At 41.6% G+C, this 22,861-nt stretch overlaps 1 protein-coding gene across 3 annotated transcripts in view; it reads left to right on the top strand.

Moving 5' to 3' along the window:
- Window positions 1-22,861, top strand: part of elp4 (elongator acetyltransferase complex subunit 4) — a 56,238-nt gene that overhangs the window by 20,892 nt on the left and 12,485 nt on the right. For 2 of the 3 annotated variants that reach the window (XM_086185635.1, XM_086185616.1), the window contains exon 9: window positions 1,878-1,984. In XM_086185635.1, the coding sequence (XP_086041761.1) occupies window positions 1,878-1,984 (107 nt within the window). Of the gene's footprint in view, window positions 1-1,877; window positions 1,985-15,903; window positions 16,097-22,861 lie in introns of those variants that run through there. The other variant, XM_086185625.1, reaches the window with a different exon arrangement.

The following is a 22,861-nucleotide window of genomic DNA, read 5'->3' as shown; positions in this document are numbered from 1 at the left end:
GCAAACGCATCTGGTACGAGTGTGAGGGTGCGTGCGCATGTGCGTGTTTGCGGCAGCAGTTCAGGGCTGCTCAAAGCATGCTGGGAAGCCTGTCACTGCAAATCAGGCAAGGGGAACTCACCCAAGTGCACAGAGGAGAGAACCCACCATCCCCCACTTTCTCTGTCTGTGTCCCTTTCTCCATTACTCCCTTGATCTCTCCTTTTCTCTCCCACGCTCATTTATACCACCCCACTTCTACAGTACTGTTACAGTTTTATGAAAATGCAGCTCTGTGGTCAAGGAAATGACAAAGCAGAGGTACTTCTCATTCTTTTGCCTAAGTTTAACTTCTATGTCAATTTTTGTTTTTGCTCTGAAGGTGGATTATAGGAATAATTTGGTCATCTTTTTTTTTTTTTTTTAACTGTAATTCCACATTTTACATTCATGTAGGCAAGAAAGAAGAGAGCAGCGAAGATGAGGTAGAAAATGTGTGCACATATGATAGAGATTCATTTCTGTGGTCGTCTTGATACAGAAAAGATACCAGAGTGCATGAGTGTAGAGAGAACAAACGTAGATGTTTTCCATGCAGAACAGAGAGACCTCTGATGACTGTGAACATTATGGGAGTCATATGCTGTGGCCTTTGCAGTCACCAGAGCTCAACCCAGTTGGACACCTCTGGGAGAGTTAGACCAGCATGTTAGTCTGCGGCCTCCACCACATCATCGAAACACCAAACGAGGGAAGGTCTTCACAGGAATAGATTCTCCTAGATTTGACACATCAAAGCTTTAGTTGTATTTCTGCTCTTCACCTGCTCTCTCACAAAATGTGAGAAGCTTCATTTCAAATTAAAAAGTAAAATGATACGAGTTCTTAAACTAAAGGCCGTTTCTTGCTTAAACTTGGTACTCTAAGTTAAAATAACTATTTTACTATTTTATCCATTCATTAAAAACTTAATCTATCTTGTCAAACAACTATTTAGACTCACAATTTCAACTTAAGGTAACTTCAACTATATCCATGCTGATTGACATTTAAAGTCGAGATAATTAATCTTCATGAATCATTTCTCCTTTCTTTTGTTTCTAATTGTAAGTCTGACAGTTTCCTAGGGTTAGGGTACTTGGCATCACCACTTACCCTGCCCACCTCCTTTTTAAACCTCAGCTAAATTTATGTTGACCATCAGGACAGGGCTCATAATTTGTCAAGAAAGTTGATAGTTAAACTTTTGAAAACATACTTGAAGACTTGAATTCAATGTCTTGAACAATTTCATACAGTATAATGGAGTTGCCATATTTTACAGTGCAGCTGGATACCCTACCACACCGCAGCATGATGTGCACTTGCCCATAAATGTATCTGCCCTAAGTACCAACACAGGCTGAAGGAGCTGTGACTGGTCAACTTGATAGCATCACGATTCCTTGTATGCGTCCCCTCAAACACATTTTCACTCCATCTCCTTCTGGGGTCGGAGCTAATCTCAGCATTGCAGTTATTCAGTGCAGTAAATATGACAAATGTAACCCAACATTTTCTAGCTTGAACTCTGTAATGAGACAGCGCATTAGGATAAATGCTCTCAATGGTGTTGTCGAAATACAAACAAAAAATGATTATTAAAGTCATTAACAAATGAATCCTGAATTAATTAAATTTGTTGGAGAAATATGATTTCCCAACAGAATGTCTTGTGCTCCTAAGACATTCTCAGTAAGACGCTTCTAGCAGGATTTTACACTTGCATAAGAAAGCACACCCTGGGATTGCATTGGAGTTGGAGAGTATAATGTCATGACAGGAAAGAAATGTCCTCCTTTATTATTATTATGATGGAGCCCCTTCCATCTTTTATCAGCTCTCTTTATTCCCCACAGGGTTGCTACATGTGCGCCAGGTTCCTCACCTGAACTGTTTGGCGAGTCAACTTCCAGACCATAAAGACCTGGCCTTCAAGCTCAAGAGGAAACAGTTCAGTATTGAGGTATATTGTCAAGTCACTAGATTTACTGGTGATGACACATTCTGACTGTAACAGCTAACCATTTTCATCACTGTCTTTTTCATAGCCAGGTAAACACAACACACCAATTCTCATTCCACCACGTTAACCAGTAAAACATAGACACAAGCAGATCCAAGCTCCTTGTCTTGTTAGCTCTTGCCATGCTAACATTCGCCATTCACAGGTCAGCTTCAGTTTGGTTGTGCTGTCATATTATTCTGGTGTTCAAGTGGGCGGATGGTGTGAGATGCTCAAACGAAATCCAAATGTGTAGTTAATACTTAGGTACAGATATTATTCCCTCTCACTATGAACACTCACCTGGAAACACTTGGAGTTCTTGTACTCCAGAACGTCTTCATTTAGATGATTCCCTTAAATTCTTGAACCGATTAAAGGGAACGATATCACTGTGGAAAACAATCTGAGTACAGGGGGAAGAGCAGTGTGAGGATTATTTGGGTCTTTGACCATCAATACCCCGAGAAGGAAAGAATCACAGTGAGCTTAGTTGCAGTTTACATAATTTCCATTAATTAATTTTAACCTTTAAATTTGGAACCTTTTTTTTTTTTTTTTTTTAATGTCAAGGATGTATAGAGTACAGCATGATACAGCTCATTCGTCAGTTTGATTCAATCCAAGAAATAACTGGATCATATAGTAAAGGAAAGTAGAATAATTATTGTTATAATGCAAATGTACTGTGATATTTTGGCCTCTACAATTACAGCAAGAACATTTGTATTCTGGCACATACATATATGTGTGTGTGTGTGTATATGTGTGTGTGTATATATATATATATATATATATATATATATATATATATATATATATAAACTTAACGAAACGGCTCAGTCTTGTATTTTTAGTACCGCCTCTCTTGTGGATTTTTTTTTTTTTTTTTTTCAGCCCAAATTGTATTCTTCCAGTGTATCTTAACCCCAATTGCCATGTATTCATGAACCTAAAACAAAGGCTTAATTTATATGCAAAGTCATTATTTATTAAGAAAGCCACATTGGTTTGCACTTTACATTTGTTACCACAGCATTCATCTTGGATAATAATGGCAGATGATAATGAGGAGTCTCTCACATCAGCCAGGCTCTGCCAACTGGTGTTTGCTTTTGTCTGCTATTGGGTGACAAAATAAAAGGTGAAGCTATTGATCATACACTGTTGCTGCCACACTTACCCAGCATAACGTAGACATGCAGAAGTGTGAGACAGATTGCCATCTGTATTGATGAATATGCAATGGAAAAGTACCTGTGACAGTTTTAGGATTAACGAAGAATTTATATTTGGCTGATGATTTTAAATATTTAAAGCATTTTAAGGAAAAGGAAATATCTGAAGCTCTGCTCAGTTTGTCCAGGTCCCTGTATATTCAGTACTCAGCCGGCAACAACACTGACCTGTCAGCAGAAAAAACTTTTAACTGGGAAGTCCAGTGACATCTGGACTTGAAAACCTGGTCCCATTGGAGAAGCGGTTCCAAGTTCATATAGAAATAAAAATAACAAATTACATTGCATGCTTATTTTTGCAGTGCTTCTGAATAGAATCAAGAAAAATGAGCAAACCTGCGAAATTTCATTGGTGTCATATCAGGTTTTCTCCCTAATGTCCAAAGTCCCACAATGAAGAACTAGAGTTAAAAGATGAAACATTATTGGTACATGTCTTTTTGTTGTCAGAATTAATTCGACTTTCCATTTTTCATTGTCGTAAAAAAGATTTGTTTTTGCTTGACCATTTTGAGGCACAGACAAAATACACCACACAGGATTGTATGGCCTTTTCATTTTCCCATTCATTTTGATTTATGATTTCTCATCCTCTCTCTCTCTTTCTCTTCCTGTCAGAGATGCATCCATTTTGCTTGTGTCACGTCATCCCTCTCACTCAGAGTAATCAATCTGTCACTGAACTACCACTCTAGAGACAAATTAAGGGGCCCTCCTCTTAGCTCAGGCCCATGATTGGTCCTCATTACATTATCATTACCTTATCACACCCTCTGGTACTGGGCTCTTAGTGAGACCTATTGTCTCAGCCAGGAGGTGAGGGGGAGGAGAGGAATGCCCCCCCTCCCTCTCTAAAACTTCCCTGTATCCTACAGTCAACCCTTCCCCATTTTCTGCCAGCCTTTACCATTCATCGTATCCTTTCTCCTGTCTGCATTGGCCCTCTCCCCCTCCTTTCTCGGAGCCCCTGAATAGGCCACTCCGGTGTAGATTTATAAGGTCTGTAAAAGTCAAGGTGGTTATCCTCAATGGCCTTTTAATTAGGCCTCTGCATTGGTCGGGGGGGTGGGAGGGGCAGGAGGCCTGGTGCATCCCTGTAGCTCTGTGGGGCCTAGAGTATACATCCCAGCAGTACATTGTTAAGACCACACTTTATCTCTGCCCCCCCCCCCCCAAAAAAAACCCATCTTTATTGGAGTTGTTTTTATAGAATGGCCACCATGATATGATGACTTATAAAATATATCAGATTGATATTCAGAAAGATAAAAAAAAAACAGGTAAAGGCTGCAGTTGTTGACATAAGAGAATATAATATGAAATGTCAATCACAATCCTTGGCCATGACGCATCATGTGTCAGGGAATTTCCCAGAGATCATCACCAGTCATGCGGCAAATCAATCAAAACACACATTCGTCATTGCAATACGCATTTGGTGTTTGATTGGGTGTCATTATTTTGTACATCACTTGAGATAGAGATGTCACAAAGGTATGAGTTCACATTGGCCCTGTGTCCTCTGTTGCAGAGGTTTAGATCAATATACCTGCGTACAAGATCGTGCGTGGCACCACCGAGCTCCAGCTACGAGGGTTCAGTCTATACTGTGTTTGACCTGTTGGTCTGCTGCCTCGGTGGGCTGCTGATTGACAAATGAGATAGGATTTTTAGCCCAGTGTCTGACATGTGACAGCCCACACCATCCCTGCTAATCACCTCATTTACTCAAGCTGCAGGACTTCTCTGCCTGGGGCCACATAATGCAGCATTTTCTTACTGAGCTTCATCTATTTGTCTGTGTGTCCATCATTCTAGAGCAACTCTCCTGCTCCATTTAATTCAGAACACCTTCTATACTTTAAATCGTAATCTGGATTCATTGTTAATGCAGTGGTGATGAATGACATCTGATTGACATCACTGACTCCTCACCACCTTGGCCAGGCAGCTACATGTCATCAGCTGCGCGCGGAGTCATGCTAGTGACTAATTTCTTAGCTGCTGTTTGACTCACGCCTCTTTACCTATCACCTCAAGAACTTGGAGAAGTATTTGCTTGCCAGCATACAGGATGTACGTTTTGTCAATAAAGACATATTCTCGTGTTTAGCCACTTGTAATGATTCATTTTTTGTTGATTGATAGCTTCGTAGCCTCCGCCCGATACTCGGTGCAATCATTGAGGTCCTGTTGGTTCCGTGATAAGGTTTCCATGGTAACGGCTGTCGTTTTACAGAGTTCAAGCTGCGGTTGATGAGCAATTATTAGCCATGAAGCCCGAAGCCAGAATTAACCCATGGCCCTGTCTGAGCAGGTAGAGGAGTGTTAGGTGTTTAGACAAGATTAACACATACTTATAGACACATACACAAACATTGCTCGCACTCACACCTAAAAATATTGACATTCATGTGGCAGCACAACCGCATACTTATTGAGAAACGTACTCACGCACCAGTGTGACAGACATCTCCTCACGCACGCATGCTGCATGTGTGAGAACTTAGGCCGACATAGGCTCTGTCACTAGTTTCACAATGCAAGATGCTTTGAGGACGAAGCTCTGAAGAATGCTGATGGTATGCAGTTACATTCTCTCTTACCTTTGTTTGACCCTTTAAACTGACAGGCAATGTGCCTGTTGGGTACTGGGGTGCCAGAGGGAGGTCACAGGGTCAAATACAGTATAAGACCGGGATTTGTGTCAAATCAGTCTTGCGTTAGGGGCTGTTTGGAGGTGTCTGCTTCACTGACAGGCTGTGTGAGGGATGTGCGGAGAGGCTGCTGCTGAGGCAGCAAACATATTTGTATTCAAATTCATGTGGAAATAGGTATAAAAATCTTGAGTCATTTTCAATACACTTGCAAATTAACATTGTTAATTTCATTTGTTTTTAGCACATGATTGTATTGAATATGAGGGCTATAATGTGATAATAGTACATGTTTTTAGGGTTCATTACATATCTAACTTTTATACCATGACAGTAATATCTTGTTAATGCGAAAACTGAGTTTCCAATCAACTCAAACTTCAACTCTGAAGCTGCTTGCATAGACATGATGTGGTGTTGTGTTTAACATGCTGACTCTTGAGGAGTTGGGTGATACTGGGACAGTTTAACTATATGTGATTGTGCACTGTGCATGTCTCTCTCTCTCTCTCTCTCTCTCTCTCTCTCTCTCTCTCTCTCTCTCTCTCTGCCGCAACTTCCTTTACACTGCTAACAATATCGGTTAATTGCAGAGCAACATCAACCTGATCTGAACAAGCTTGGCTACAAACAAATATTACTTTCTCTCCAGCGTGATACTGTATCTGCCACAGGCTGACTGAGTAACACAGAAGTGAACAACCTAGTAACTAACACTGCTGGCCAGAGTTGATATAAATCAGGCTAACCCCCCCCCCCCCGCTGCTTTTTTCTTTTTCATATATTGCAAGTTGAACAGCAAAACAAAAGACATCTAAATAATAATAATAATAATTAAAAATAATTACTCAGTAAATCACTTATAATTGCCTCTTTTTTAATTTATGCTCCCTCCCACGTCCACCATCCCATCGTCCTCCTGCCTCATCAGTGTAGGATACTGGCTGTTTTACATGTTATTCCCCCAAATCAAAGAGATTTTTAGAATTTTTGGATATAAAGATATTCCTGAAAAACACATTTGTGCTCTCATGACTACCAGATTCGGCTCCACCCCTCATCTCCACTCATAGTGTTTTACAAAGTACTGAACTTTATAGTAAGGCTGGTGCATGTGATTAAGGCCTATGATCACACTGAGATCCTGCTCTGATTTCATGTTACTTATTTCATGCAGGAGTCGCCCTAATTTTTGACACATAACTACTCCATGCAAGTCTGAATTACCACAGTGAAACTGAAAGCTCTGATATTCCCCATGCTAAATAATACAGAAGTCCTCTTCGGGGTGAAAAAAAAGGAAAGCCTTAATGGATATAGAACTGTATTGACAATATGAGGTGTTTTTAAGCCCTCACATGCCCCAACTTAGCTCTCATGGGAGCATCTTGATTTGTTTAACGACATTCATGATAAACTTTACCAACACTCTACCTGATGTGAACTCAGAATTAGCTAACAGAATATTTTTGTGCTGCGTGGAGGAGAAGCAAAAAAGGGAGCTGAAAATGAGCTGAAGATGATGATGATGGAGCTGAGGAGAGGAAGTTGAACTCAAGTCTTAGGGAGGTGTGTGGATTAGGTTAATGTTTCTTGGCATGTCCTCAAAATGTCTTTAAGACGGTGCTTGTGTCTGCCCCCTGTTGAAGCCTGTGGGTGCCAAGGGAAGGGTGTTAATGGACCTATGTGAGGAACAGAGCGAAGGCTTGGAGAAAAGGGGGGAGGCATATGCGGAGAGGAGCAGTTAAGTGATTCTCAGGTCAGCTCTAATTAAAATGAGGGCTTTTCCTCAGAGGCACCAAACCATATTATTGAGAGAAAAATAAAAAGAGAGGGAAAGAAAGAATTGTTGAATGCAGAACAAATTAGACAGAGACCATCTCCTCAGGGCCTGTTTTTGTATCTGTTTGTTTGTATCCCATGCCTGGTCATATATCTACATCCCCATGTCTCAGATAATGCTTGGTACTAAAGATCAGGGGGAAACCTCCGTTGAAAATAACTTATATGGAGAAGGAACTCAACTGGGTCATTCAATATTTACTTCCAATAGTGGATCACAATGCTTATTCACAGTCTAAGAGTAAACTAAACAGAAATACTGAATACTGGATGTCCTGAACCTATTAGCTCGATGCAAAATATTGTAAAGTTCTATATATCTGCCTGTGTTTCTACCTCTTACCTCGGGAATTAACAATCAGATGGGAATAGACCTTTAAAATAATATTCCCCATGAATAATTTATACTTCCTGTCTTGGTGCACACCAGCCTCCGTCGCATTTTGGAATGAGGTATGTGTATGGTTTGTGCATGTATGAGGGAGAGAGAGAGTGAGCTCGGTTCAGGCCAGTCAGTAGCACGCAATCGGACGCCAGTGACAAAAAATATTCACAACATACATCAGATGCGCATCTATTATTTAACACTGATTTTATCTATTCTGCAAATGTGCATGTGTGTTTGAAGAGACCCAGCTTGTTAGGACCGGGTGCTGACTTGGGTGTGTCGGGCTGCAGATGTCTTCTGGGCTAGTTTATTGTGATGTAGGTAAAGTGAACTGGATTTGCTGCATAAGTGCCCAAAATTCTTTAATTTTGATGTTTGTTGAATTTGAAATAGTATTAATTCAAAGCAGAGCCTCAACAATTCATTAATTAGTCAATTGAAAGTAATTGAAGTTCTCTGTATCCTGTATTTGCTGTTTGAGTTTTGGACTGTTGGATGGACAAAATGTGTCACATAGGGCTCTGGGAAAATGGCATTCATTTATTTCTAATACTCTCTATATTTTAACAACTAAGGGATTAATTATGAAAATAATTGTCATGTTAAATGAAAATAATCACTTGTTTCACCCTTGTTTAGAGCATCAGTTGCAAAAATTTCTCACCAAGTACACTCTATTTCCTGTCTGGAAGTTCAGTTTCGGGCCATAACTGTAGATGTAGAAGATGCGCTTGTCCTGACTGGGTCAAGGTTCAGAAATCACTAAGAATACTTGCTAATGATAATCTCAGCTGAATTGTTCTGCTGTCAAACACATACAGGGAGACAAAACAGCAGCAGTTGTGTTTGAAGTAGTCAAGTCAAAACCCAGTAAAAAAAACTATCTGGTTTTTTAGCCAACTGTGCTGCCTTCTATATTATATCAACACAATGCTGAAACACTGTTTCTTGCAAACAGACAGTATTAAAGCAAAACAAAACCGGGCATATTTGCTCCTCCTGCCAGACTGAGTAAAAGTGTGGTCTGCCTGAACTCGCCCTGGAAGTGAAGCTGTTTCATCAGTGAGCAGTGAACCTTTAACATGGTCCATGCACCACTCAGCCCCCATCAGACGAGACTGGCCACACTGGACTCAGTCCTGATTAAAGTATCTGTAGTTGTCTTCAGCTCCCATTAGAGAGAGAAAGGAAGAGACTGTAGCAGTCGCCCTACATCCATGGGGTCTTGTGTTACTATAGGGTATGTGTACATGTGTACAGAGGCTCACCATTAGCATAATGGTAGTGACTGGGGAATCATAGCCCCTGTGGGTCTTATAAACTGGGTCTTCACTAGATCTTTGGCCTCTGAATCCTATTACTGTTATTTCCTCGGCTTTAGTAAATAATATCTAATTTTGCCTTGGGTCCATGCACTTTTTTCTCTCTGTAAGTCTTAAAATATTGTTAAAAGTGGAACTCGTGTTCTCTAATAAAGTCAAGTCTCATATACATATGCATCTTTGTAAATGAATAGTGATGAGAGTTTCATTTGAAGCATTCAGAAAACTATTCATGCAGTAAATCACACTGCACGTTAAAGAGGCCAATACAGACAAATATCCAGTAGCGGTATTTAGCCGTGGTACCACTATCTTTCAGTCTTGAGTGTAAGTGTTAAGACGCTGAAGTTGTTTTGAATGAAACTATCCCCTCAGTGCTGATGTTTCAAATCGCCATCATGGGTACAAACTTCCATGGTCACAGTGGTTCAAAGGTGGAATGTTGATCCAGAGCAGGAGCATCAAACTCAGGAAGGCACTCTGCTCGGGTCCTAAAAATAACTTTCCCACACTCTCACCGCTCAGTGTCCTGGGGGGTCAGGAGGAGGAGTGTATGTGTTGGAGTGTGTCGCTGCTCCATATTCATCTAGTTATCCTGTTGTGAACACACACAGGCTTTTTGAGTTAGTTATTCTTTCTTTTTTTTTTTGCCAAATTTGTTTAAATCTTTCCTTCTCTCTCGTCATTAGCTCGACAGTCAGCAGATTTGTGTGTTCTTACATTCATGGTACAGTCTGCAGTTAGTTTTTATGAATATAATGTAAGCAGGATATTATATGACAGATGTTCCCTTTTCTGTCTGAGGATAGGACGAGTAAAAAGGATCATCAAAAGAAATCAACTTAAGCCTCTTTCCCACTGGCCAACAAACCTGTAATACGCAGGTGGACGTGATCATTTGTGACCGTCCTGTCGGCGAGTTTGAAAAACCGACCAGAGAAAAAGATGTCAAACCGTAACAACAGAAGCACAGTCACTGTCCTCCGTGCTGCGTTCTGTGTTTGTTTATCCTGTTTCGTGATGTGTCGAAAGCGTTCGTAATGTGACACAGCAGGAAAAAACCCCAAAACAAAACAGAAAGGTGCAACTCCTCGTCTCCCGGCAGTGAGAAAAGCATCAATTAGCTTTTCATAAAAGGTATTACACCACTAGGACTGTCACATTCGCACTGGATAGAATCAAGCTGAAGTCATAAATGTATAGATGACCGATCTCTGCAACTGAAGCAACCTTTGCCAAAATGTGCAATCACTGCAGTGAGACCACAGCAGTTTACCTGCATGAGGAGATGGTGTTGGCTATGAGAGCTGACAGGCTATTCTCCATGTGCCTATTTCATTTAGCGGTTTACAATATAAAACAAAGGCTTTTGGACATAAACTTCTAATAAATGCTTAATTCATCCAAAATCCTTGAATAAGTCCTTGCCTAATGAAAACAAATTGGGTCTCTTGATCCTCTCTTTTCCCTCTTTATCTCCGAGCGCACCATAAAGGCATTTGTTTCTGCTAATCACGAGACCTACTTAACCCCTGCCACTGTGAATATGGTTGTATTTAAAAAGGATTCACCCAACAGTCAACACAGAGTTGTTTAAAGTGCTGTTGGCCATTGAGCGGTGTTAGCTGGCAGCTGAATGTAGCGGTGCTCATGAATTTTATGAGGGCAAGTGTCCCTGTCCTTCAGAGTTCACAGGTGGCTATTGAAAAGACCCTGCCAGATGATTGAGGATAGTTAGGATGCATATAGAGCCCTGAATAGACTTTAATTACGCTCTGGAGATGAGTCAGAGGGCCACGCGAAGGACAAGTCTGCACTTCAAAAGGCAAGTTAGAGGACAAGATGATGGAACCTTATTGAAAAGTTTGTGACCCTAGTTGGGTGCGTTTGTGTGAGTCTGGGTTCTTGTGTTTATTCAGCAAAAGTAGAACAAAATTCTTTGCGTATTTGTGACTTGTGCACTACCTAACACACATATGTGAATGTGTGAAGGTGGGGGTGGCTCCGGGTGGGAGAATCCTCCAGTGTGTGGCTTAACCAAACTCTCCTTTTGTCCGTAACAATGATGAGTGATGATGAGTGACAGGGGTGTTAGGAGTGGGATCTGGGGAACAGAAAGCGCCTAAGCAGTGCTCACCCAAACTCAAAAGGTCAAATCTGAGGCAAGCTTCTTCTGTAGACTAGCTTATAACACTGTGTTATCCATTGTCGTGCATATAATTAGCTAATATTTTCTTCATGTGTCCTGTGCACAGGTTAAAATGCTAGTATTATATTGCTGCGCTACACTCTCGAAGAGCATTTTGTAGTTCTTCTTGAGGTATACAAGTGAGCACTGGAAGTTATTGGTTATAGAAAATTACTGACAGTCTCACGGTGAGCTCCTGCTGCCATTTCTGTGGCCTCATTTTAAACTTTAATAACAAGAGTTGCTGAGAGATGCTCTCCTTCTCTTCCTTCTATTAACCTCAGCAGAACACATTTCAGTCTATCTCCTTTCTCTGAAACAAGAAAACACACAGTTGTTCTTTTGTTGCACAAAATCTATACATTCTGCTTACACAGCCCAACTACACATACACACACACACACACACACACACACACACACACACACACACACACACACACAGCCTCTTAGCCCAACACACACACATTATGCCCTACTGCGAGCCAGGGATGAGGAGGACTTGCGTGCAAGTGTTTCCCAGGAGGCAGTTGTAGACTGAGGGTTCTGAGGGCCTGGGGATGGCTCTAGATGGCGGTTAGCGAGGAACCAGTATTTTTTTTTGCCTGCTCTCCTCCTTCCCCTCCCCCTTTCTGAGCTCAGGCAGTGATCGTAATGGGGGGTGACAGCTCACCTCTCCCTAGCGTGCCTACGGTCCTCAGAGCGTTAGCCTCCCCCCCACCCCACCCCACATAACCGCACCACCACTACCACCGCCACCACCACCCCAAGTCCCGGAAGGCCACAAAGGTTACTCCATATGTTAGTCTGAGGATTCTTATGAATCCTTTTTTCTCAGATAGGAATATTTGGTGTCCAGTCTTGAGGGATTCAAATTCAGTCCTAATCAAGTCTATTTCTGTTTGATCCCCTCATCATTGATATAATAATCCAGGACAGTCTCTGTCAGTGTTTTGTATTTATTTATTTATTTATCTATTTATCTATTTGCTCCGTCATCCTCTTGCCACTGTTCTTCTGTATGACTTGCGACTCAGTGGTGTGAAAATATCCAGGATGTGGAGTCTCTCGTCTATTAAAGGCTTCATATTTGGAGAGGGGAGTGATCTTCCACTCTATATATGAGGACATCATTAACTCTTGCCTTGTCATCCCCCATGAATGTGTGCATGCAGATATGTGTATTTTTATCCTTACAGTGTATCCTGATGTACTGTACCTTTGAAAAACATTTCTCTTTTTACCCATTTCCTCCAAATGATGTTTTTTTTTTGTATCCTTTTCGTCTATTTTACCTGACAAACAAACAAATTTATTGCTAAGTTCAAAAAGTCTGAAGAAATTTGTTTGCGTGTCTGGAATCATTTGAAAATTTTGATGTTTTTACTACTGCGTTGCTTCATTTAGTCATCTCAGAAATAACTTGCTCACCACAAAAGAGGCAAGATCCCGTTGAACGTCACTCTACAGATAAATCTCATAGGACGGAAACAGCTTCCTTCATCCTTAAAACACTTAAAGTCTCACAAGGAAAAGAAGGAAGTAATGCACAAAATTATAATTAAATCAGTACAGCACATTTCTCGCACTCTTCCATGGATTACACACTTCTCGTTTTGTGTGTGAGTGTGTGTGTGTGTGTGTGTGTGTGTGTGTGTGTGTGTGTGTGTGTGTGTGGGACTGAGTGTTGATGCTTGTGCAGGCTAGTGAAATTGTTTAATGAGTAAGTGTGTGTATTGAGGGGAGGGTTTGCGTGTTTAGATGGGTGAGGAGTAGAGCACAAAAGCATGTGTAGTGGTGAATATTAGAGTAGGCAAAGTGTTAGCAAGGTCACTCTGTGTACAGGCAGAAGTGCTTTCCTTTCTCAAACTCGCTTGCCCTCCCTCTTCCTGTCTCTTTCTCCCTCTGTTTTTTTGTCAGATGCCCCCGCTCAAGAATCCCTTTTTTAAAATTGATTTATTTATTTTAAAGTTTTGCTCTCTCTACGTTAAGAGTCCTTAGTCCATCTTGGCACCCTATTCACTGTTTTTACATCATTTTCTACCCGAAAAATGAATGAATGAAAAAATGAATCTTATAAGCTGTACCCTGTCCTAAAATGTTTGAATCAAGTCAACAGTCAAATGTTTAACTGCTGAACCTCGTTTTCTTCTCACCCACCGTCTCACACACACATACACACACACACACACACACACACACGCAAATATTATGGGCAATCTTATTTGGTTGGTCAGACATAAGTATACCCGCACAGCAGCACTGCTGAGGGAATCAATTTGCAAGGTTAGAATATGGAAGATAAGAGTGTGTGTGTGTGTGTGTGTGTGTGTGTGTGTGTGTGTGTGTGTGTGTGTGTGTGTGTGTTCTTGTACTTGCTATGTCTTGAGGACGAGAATACGTAATTAACTAACCAAGTGAGAACATTTTTGGAAAGTGAGGATGTTTTAGCCAGTCCTCACATCTTCAAAGGGCTGTTTGAAGGTCAAGACTTGGTTTTAGGGTGGAGGTTAGAATAAGGCTCTGGTTAGGTTTAAGGTCAAGGTTAGGGTCAAGCAGTCAGTTCAGATGGTTAGGTTTAGGGTGAGGGCCTAGGGAATGTATTACGTCAATGAAAGTCCTCACAAAGATATAAGTATAAGGATGTGTGTGTGTGTGTGTGTGTGTGTGTGTGTGTTTGTATACGGCTTCCCTGCATCATCTCTAAACAGCCTGCAGGCTTAAGTGAAATCCCATACACACCTACATATCACTCCATGTGGTGTTTAGGGAGGTATTCTACACCTACTCTGGACATGCAGCATTTTTTTTGTTTTCCACCATGCAGCCACGCTATCTTTTCCCTGTTCAGCATACATGACTCTTCAGCCCACATATCAGAGAGGCCACAGTGGCCTGGTGTAATATGAATTGTCTTAATTACAGTCAGTTTCCTGTAATAGGCTGCTTCCATAGATATCAGCCATTAGAGCAGTGCCTCCAACAGGTGAAGCTTCACTGGCTATGAGTTAAGTGATAAAGAAGCTATGCCTCATTTACCTCCTTTTTGTGTGTGTGTGTGTGTGTGTGTGTGTGTGTGTGTGTGTGTGTGTTTGTGTGTGCCTGTTCACACATCCTTGGATTAAAATCGAGCATGAGGATGGTAAAAGGCTGTGTTAAACTGATTTATTTGCTCTCCTATGTGTCACTAGCCAATCTACTCCTCCTAATCGCACCGTCAGCAATCAGAGCTGGATGGAGGTTGTTTCAGACCAGTTCCAAAGTTTTCACCCAACGTTCACTTCTCAGGACTCATTCAAAATGATATGAATAGTACATTCCTGTGTTGTGAGTTTATAGGACCGTGCCCAGGCCTCAGGCTTGCCTGTGTTGTTTCACTTCCAAAACCTCAAACCAGCAGCAGCACTTGTCGGCTAATTGAACAAAACCACAAGTGTCCCGAAATTGACTTTTCAAACTCGGAACAAAAAGTTTTTCCTTTTCATTCCTTTTACTGTCTCCCCTCCAACTATCTGTGCCCTCCTAGCTCCCCACAAGTGAACACGCACCCTCTGACAGACTCGCACCTTAAACATGAGCTTAGATAAAACCGTATGCGTTGTTTGAACGATGATGCTTTTGCAAATCTTTCTGTGGTACCTGTTCACTTTAAATTTGTTAGCACCGGAGCAGCATGTGACCCAATGACATGATATGTTTGTAATTCCGCAGACGGCTTCAGCATCCATTTCAAATGCCATAAAACAAAGTGAAGCCATTAAAGATAATATACCCATTATTAGTATGGAAATTAGAACTGGAATGTCACAGAGTACTGAAAGCTTGTCACTTGAGTGACAGTTAAAGACACTCCTGGTTCACTGCACTGTATTTAAGACATGTTTGATGTTTTTCAAACTCCATATTTGGCACATTATCCCCGGTTGGCAGCTCACACCTTGTTGGTATTTAAGACAGATTTCAACGAATATTACTGGATCATGGTGGCAGTTGCATTTAAGGGCGCAGCTCACTCATAACAAGGAGGGTGTCGTCTGCTGACAGATCACTGTCTGGATGAGAGAGCACAGTAGCATCCCACCTCATTACCGTAGCAACACACTAACCGAGGGACCAACACACTACTCGCTGTGATTAAGATGTAAATTTCCTCTAATTGGAATGTAAATTCATACATTTATATGAAGACGTCAGCTGTCAGATTGCAATATTGTGTCCTTTTTTCTCCCTCTCCCCTGTTCCCCAGGCAGGGACTAGGTGCCTGTAATCTGTATCATACTCCAGCAGTCCATCCAGGGATTTGCCGTTTGTTTAATGCCAGGCCCATTGTCCTTCATCCAGCCCATCATTGTAATTCTTCCCATTCATGTTTCTGTGTTTTGTTGCAGTCTGATTTGCTCTCACTACCTGTGTTTGTTTCCCCATGCATGACTGAGCCGTCAGGGCTTTGGGGACGGGGAGGGACTTTGAGACGGGACTGGGGTCATTGGGTGGCCGTATTTTGTGTGTGCATCGATTACTTCTGCTGAATGTTCCTGAATGCAAATAAGTCTGCCACTTTGAGAGGAAGCACATGTATCTGAAGTAATTAATTTTACCCTTGAATGCCAGCTGTGGTGTTGGTGTGACGTGTTCCAAATTGAGCTTTCTCACCAAAAAGGTGTTAATTTGGGGATTTGGCAGATGAAGTTAGTGTGTTCGCCAATGTATATGGTCCATATGAATGGAATGTGTCTTTTCATCATGCTAATTCTCATTCATTGTGTCATAATGCAGGATTGTGTGATCACATTAAGACTTTTAAATTAACACCGTTAAAAAATATCACCAATGTGAGTCCCGTGTTCGGTGTAATATATTATTTCGCTTTCAGGAAATTCCTACATAGTAAATCTTTTTTTTAATTATTTTCAAATGACCCTGTAAATTGACCTTTTTTGCAAATTATTGAGTTTCCCCCCCCCCCCCTAATTAAAAGACCCTGACCGTTTTAGACAGCAGTCTCCTACACCATTAATAGGAAGGATGAATGAAGGGTTAATTCTGGACTCAACCGTAGGTCCATATCAATGCAGTACAACAGACAAAGACCAGACTTGCAGTCTACTAGTGAGGCTCGGTGTAATTACAATTCACAAATAGTTAGACAGGCCACACTGTGTGCAGCACAGTGTTTGTGAAAACATTGTGCTGCAACAATATTGATGGCAATAATATTCAGTTGCTGTGGGGTTGTATGATGCTCACAATTCAAACGCTTAAATTCACCTCATTAGATTTTGTCCATGTATATTAGCAGCGTATAAGTTGACCAATATAAACAGTTTTGTATCGTATTTTAGTTGACAAATTACCAACTTAAAACACAGTATGTGTTTTACAATAGATAAATGTGAATATTCATTTGCATCAACGAACTGCACATGCAAGAAAAGATAAATGTATTTTTTATAATATGTAACTACTGTCAGGCGATGTGTTTACATCAGATTTTTACAGCCAAATATAATTAATATTGGCCCCAAATATCCAGTATCATTTGGGCCCCAGCACGAATGTTCTTTACATTACACCAGCAGTCAAAAATCTAAATTAAAATTGCATAAATTGGATGTAATAGGCTGTGTTGGCTTTGGTATAAAGAATAGAAAAACAAAAATTTATCACAAAACTTATGGTGCCATTCTCTATCCCAGTGATCATTTCGAATCAACCAGTAAAGTTGCACTGCTGACATTACAAACTGATACGTTTTTAGATTGATTGGTCAAGACTGGTTCAGCTTTCTTTGTCAATGACCACTTCTCCAGCTGGTATTGGCCCCCTCAGTTGCACTGATTTATTTGAATTAGTTTGAGACCAAACGTTTTTTTTTTCCTTTCGTGCCTGTTCCTTTTTGAACCAAAGCCACTGTGGCACTTTCACCTGCAGTTTGAATTTATTACTGCAATAATTGTGTTATTTATAAGCTAATAAACCATCAAATATGACAAAAGTGCTCCTACACCACTTGTGTGTATATGCGTGTGTACGTGTGTCTGTTCACAGTTAAAAACAACAATCATGTGCTTGTGAAAATCATTTCCGTTTGGTGTGCTCAGACCTGGATGGACTTGTTTTGATGAATGCAAACAAAAGCAGGAAGGTTGTGTTTTATATGTCTGTTGGATTGCACACATCATCAAGCATCTGTGGGTGTGCACTTGAGGATCCTGTATCTCCTGTGCTTTGCTCTCAGGCACAGGTAGTGTGTGCAGTCTCACAGGTCACACTCTCTGAGTTGCGATGTTGGCATGTTTCCGAGGGCTCTCCCTTAATTTTTCACACACTCTTTGAGAAAGAGTTTGAGCTGAAATGTGTGTTCCTGTGTTCCTTAATCAAATATAAACCTAGTTCTTAAAATAATGTGCTATATTCCCCGTATGTCAGTATGACAAGAAGGTGCTGCAGAATTTGACAACAGCATGTGTAGGTGTTACAGGGAGCAGGGAAATTGAAAACACTGGAGCTCCCAGGAGAAACCTCTAGGCCTCATCACGCAGGGAGGAAGAAGGACTGAGGGAAGCCTCACATTTTTAGGTCCAGCTGCAGGTAACACGAACTCAGCCTGTGTAAATGACACAGTGGTTCATAAACACAGGCAGCCAGTGTTGTGTGTGCATGTGGCAGAGCTCAGAATTCCCATGCAGTCTGATTCCAGCTGAGGGTTGAGCTGAACACCAGGAATTCTGACAATGCTGCTGCGACATGTCAATGCTGCTCCACCCACCTGTGGCACTAGACCTCTGTGGCATGCCCTCCCTCAATTAGCCCTCCATCAAGAAGAAACCCTAATAAACCAGCTCCTTTCACATCCATTCCATCCATCAGCTTCTGTTTATTACACAGAATCAACAGCGTGGAAAACTGACACGTTCCCAGCCGTTGTTTGTAATAACCAGGAATCTGCCTCTGGTCAGGTGAAGCGCTCTGGTCGTGTGGTCTGTGCTTGTACATCCAGCTCTCAGCAATTACACCTTGATGCCCCCCCCCACACACACACACACACACCCCAACCCTCTCTTCTCTGAAGAGGAAGGGAATCATCCCTCCGTGAAAATAAAAAAAGTAATAAAAATTTAAAAAAGAAATAACATTTACTGAGAAAATGTACTCTTGACGATCAGTGTAGGAGAGCGTATTCAGTACATTTCAGAGTCAAAGGTATGAATCATGTGGTCTTTTTTTGGGGCAAAATGAAAAGGCATGATCTGTAAAGAATTTAGTTCTCTGATAAACAATTAGTCATAAACACACTGGTTGCATAAGAATGATGTTGAAATGGCAAAAAAAAAAAGAAAAGAAAAAAAAAGAATCACACCCACAAAGCTGAATGAATTTAAGGCAGTTCCCCAGCCCAGCTTAACAGAGACCGCCCACTTTTTAACGGCTCCAGTTCAATAAGGAAATTTGACTGCTGAGTTTAGAACTGATGATAAAGTATTCACACACCAATAAGAATTAGTGTAAAATGAACTGAAGGCAGGTGTATGTTGTATTGTCTTTACGTTTTTCCCATCAGTTTGATTGTTTTTGCTGTTTTGTTGTTGGTGTTTTTTTATCCCTCTTGTACGTCGGTATTGTGTTTCTATGTTCAGGAAGGATCCTAGGAGGACCAGAGGCACATTCACAAACAAGTCTATGTACATGATTTTGTTAAACTTACCGAGCTACTCAACCATCACAAATGATATTTCTGAGCCTTCATTGTTTAAAATAACTATGCTTCTTGAGCCATTCACCATGTTTGTTTTTGCTCGCTGATTTTTCTCTGGTAAACATATAAAATGTTGGATATTTAGGATCACAAAAAGAAATCGGGTTTTTAATATCGTGATTGCAAGGACACTTTCAATTTTAAAATGGCAGTAAGCTAACGGCATCTAGATGTAATGTTACATGCATTTTATCTTTTCAAGACAAGCAGCCAGATGTGTCAGTCAACAAAAGTGAGATGACGGACAGCTAATATTTTAGCTATGTAACTTTAATTAGCATTACTTACCTCAAATGCACTTAACGTCCTCAGAAGGCCTTGGTGTCACAGATGCAGCCAGTCAAGTGCGCGTGCATTTGTGTGTGGAGGGGGGGGGGGGGGGGGGGCGTGTGTGTGTGTGTGTGTGTGTGTGCGTACAGCAGGGCAGAAGGTTGACTGGAGATCTTTAATGTTATTATATGATGGTTAGAATAAATACTGATCACTGTAGTTTTGTTTACATTCAAATCGGAAGAAAATTTTAGTTGAACTTTTCAAATCTTGCATAGCAAGAAATGTGAATTAGGCACATTTTCCTAAACTGATTTGGCAGGAATAAACTAGGCTACGCCATGTACGGTATATTTTCATCGGTGGATGGCAGTGTTGGCAAGAAGAAGCGGTCATCTGTGTTAGCTACCAACAGAACCTGGAGGAATTACGTTCTGGTGAGGAAGTATTTGTAACCAGCTGTTATCAGCTATGTTGCATCCAGAGTTGAAGATGAAGTTTGGAAAAATCTGGAAAGACGCTGACAGAGGAAACAGCTAGTTGGTCACTTTAGTTAAGGAATCACGATGTCAGAACTTATTCACAAAATGGGTTTCCATCAGTTATTATGTGCATTCACTTTTTCAAAAAAGGCAAAAACTGAGGGTCAATTTTATTTTTTTATTCTCCATTTCTGTCAGTCTTATTTTATTCCATAGACCGCATTAAATTGTCCGGACAGATAGACGATTTGTGATTGTCAGACAAATATGAAGGGGAGGAGCATCCCTGTGTATGCAGTGCGTCACACCTAAGTGAACTCCCTCTGGAATGAATGGAAGAGGTCCAGCACCAGCACCAGCTCTGTAGATGCCCTGCAGAAGCTCTGTTGACCTAAATGTTGGTATAGAAGCATGAATACCAGTGGATTATTTGCATGTTGAATACTGCGAGATGTCTAAAAGCATCGGTTGCCGTAGACGGCTTCAATCAAAGTAATTAAACGGGAACGCTGTAATATTCTTCATATCTAAGACACTTTTAGTCATACAGTTCCACACACCTAACCAGGCTTGGCTCACCATGGTCCGGACTTGACTCTGTAGGTCACAGCACACACACATGGGTTGTAGGAAGGAAGTGGGGCAGAGAGAGAGACAGTCAGAGGAAGAGAGAGACCATTTTGTCCCCCAGGTATGACAGAGTCACTCATGCAGAAAGATCCCACATGGAGGAAGGTGGGAGGGAGAGATGAATAAACTCTTGGCTTCCTCTCCTTACTAATACCCCCCTTCCCTGAAAACACATCTGTCTTCCTCTTTCTCTGCCACACACCTTTTCAGCATCCTTCCTTCACCTTCTCACTTCAGAAACAGGAACTTTTAGCTGCCGACTGCTTCATCTGGTTTATGATATTTCAGATCAGCCAGAGACTGTTTCTTAACATATTTCTTGATGTAGTTTTGTGAAATGTTTCAGCGAGCAAGTTCTTTGGCTTTGTGTACTGCTTATTTGTTCTGGATCGCCAATGTTCTCCGGCGTTTGGACACACTGCTGTTACCGTTACCCCAAGCGGTCCGTCTTACATGCAAATATGTGTCGGCTCTACAGTGATCACCATTTTAGTTTGCGGCACAGCTATCTCATGGCTGCATGCATTAAAACAATTAAACTTTGCCCCTCCCCCGCCACAACAATCATTTGCGGATGTGTTGGGTGAAATTTAGCAAGAAATTATCATTTTCTGAATCACTACACTCTGCTTGCTTTGTGTTTGTTTCTTTCTTTCGCTTTCTCCGTTTCGTCTTTGAGCTCTTAAAAAGACTCGGAGCCCCCTGCATGTTCTTCTTTTTGCTTCTTTTCTCTGTACTTTTTTTTTCATCATTATCCAACAGCACTTTTCTGTGCGTGCAAATGCTTTCTGAACAGCATCCTTTCTTCCCTTTCAGGGTGGATGTCATTGTTGCTGCCTGTGGGCTGGGTGTATTTATTTAGGGGTAATTGGTGTGTGGATGAGTGAGGTAATGAGGTGCATCCACACTTGGCTGCTCCCCTCCCTGAGAGCCGGAGACAGACGCAGCCTTCCTGGGCTCCGGCTTGAACTGCACCACACTGCTGTCTCTTCCACACAGGCCAGAATGGCTCTTTCATACCCAGGTGGACAAACACAATCACTGGAGCTGATACCTCAATGAGTAGTCTGCGGTTTGAAGTGGAGTGTGTGTGTGTGTGTGTGTGTGTGTGTGTGTGTGTGTGTGTGTGTGTGTGTGTGTGTGTGTGTGTGTGTGTGTGTGTGTGTGTGCGTGTGTGTGAGTGTGCGCGTGTGCGCGCACGTCCATGAGTCCATGTGCTTGCATGTGTGTATTCATGTGCATGTATTTGTGGGTGCCGAGGGAGAAAACACTGCTTGGTTGTACGTCTGTGTCTGTCTTGAGTCCTTGTTTGTCTTGCGGCTTGTGTTTGTATAAGTGATTTTCCCTGTGTGTTTGTAAGTGCATGTATATCAGGCTGAGTGGGTGTTCAATGGAGCTCAAGGAGGACCTTTGGCACTCATAGCCCCCTGCCAACCTCCAAGTGCCCCGGATGTCCTGCAGAGTTACCTAATGATTTCACTTACACCTCCCTTATCTGTCTGGCCCGTGTAGCAGCAACCGTCTGACGCTTCAGCCTTTACATGCCATTTGCTGCCTCATATCCTGTGAAATTCAATTGCACAGCACCAACTGTAGCCAGAGAAGGGGGATCTCCCTCTCTCCCTCTCTCTCTTTCTCACTCACTCACACTCTCTCTGTCTTTCTCTCTCTGTCCATTTTTGTAAATACAAATATCAACACCGCACTAGAGCAGCCTTGAGTAGTTCAGCACTAGAAGTTGACCGTTGAAGTTTTCAAGCTAGGATGTCAGAGGCTGTCCACAGGTGTTCACCAGATAATATTATGCATAGATTGTTTTGTTGTTATCAGGGTAATTGGTGTAGACCTGCCAGCCTTTGATAGACACACAATTACTGTATGTGATGCATAAGTGGACTCATTTTAGGGCAGGATTTTGAGTTGCTAATGGTGCATTATTCAGCTTTTGGTCTGTCCCCAAAAGTGCTGGGCCAAATCAAACACGCCGCTCCAGGGTAATTGAGGCCCACTCCGCACCCCCTGCAGTGAGCAAGGCAGAACTGTAATCCCCTGACAACTCTGACTTG

Source organism: Aulostomus chinensis, chromosome 2 (genome assembly GCF_037954235.1).
Source record: "Aulostomus chinensis isolate RoL2024-O1b breed Wild chromosome 2, RoL_Achi_v1.0, whole genome shotgun sequence".
Classification (NCBI taxonomy): Eukaryota; Metazoa; Chordata; class Actinopteri; order Syngnathiformes; family Aulostomidae; genus Aulostomus; species Aulostomus chinensis.
The sequence above is the reverse complement of the archived record's forward strand: the minus strand, read 5'-3'. Positions and strand labels throughout refer to the sequence as shown.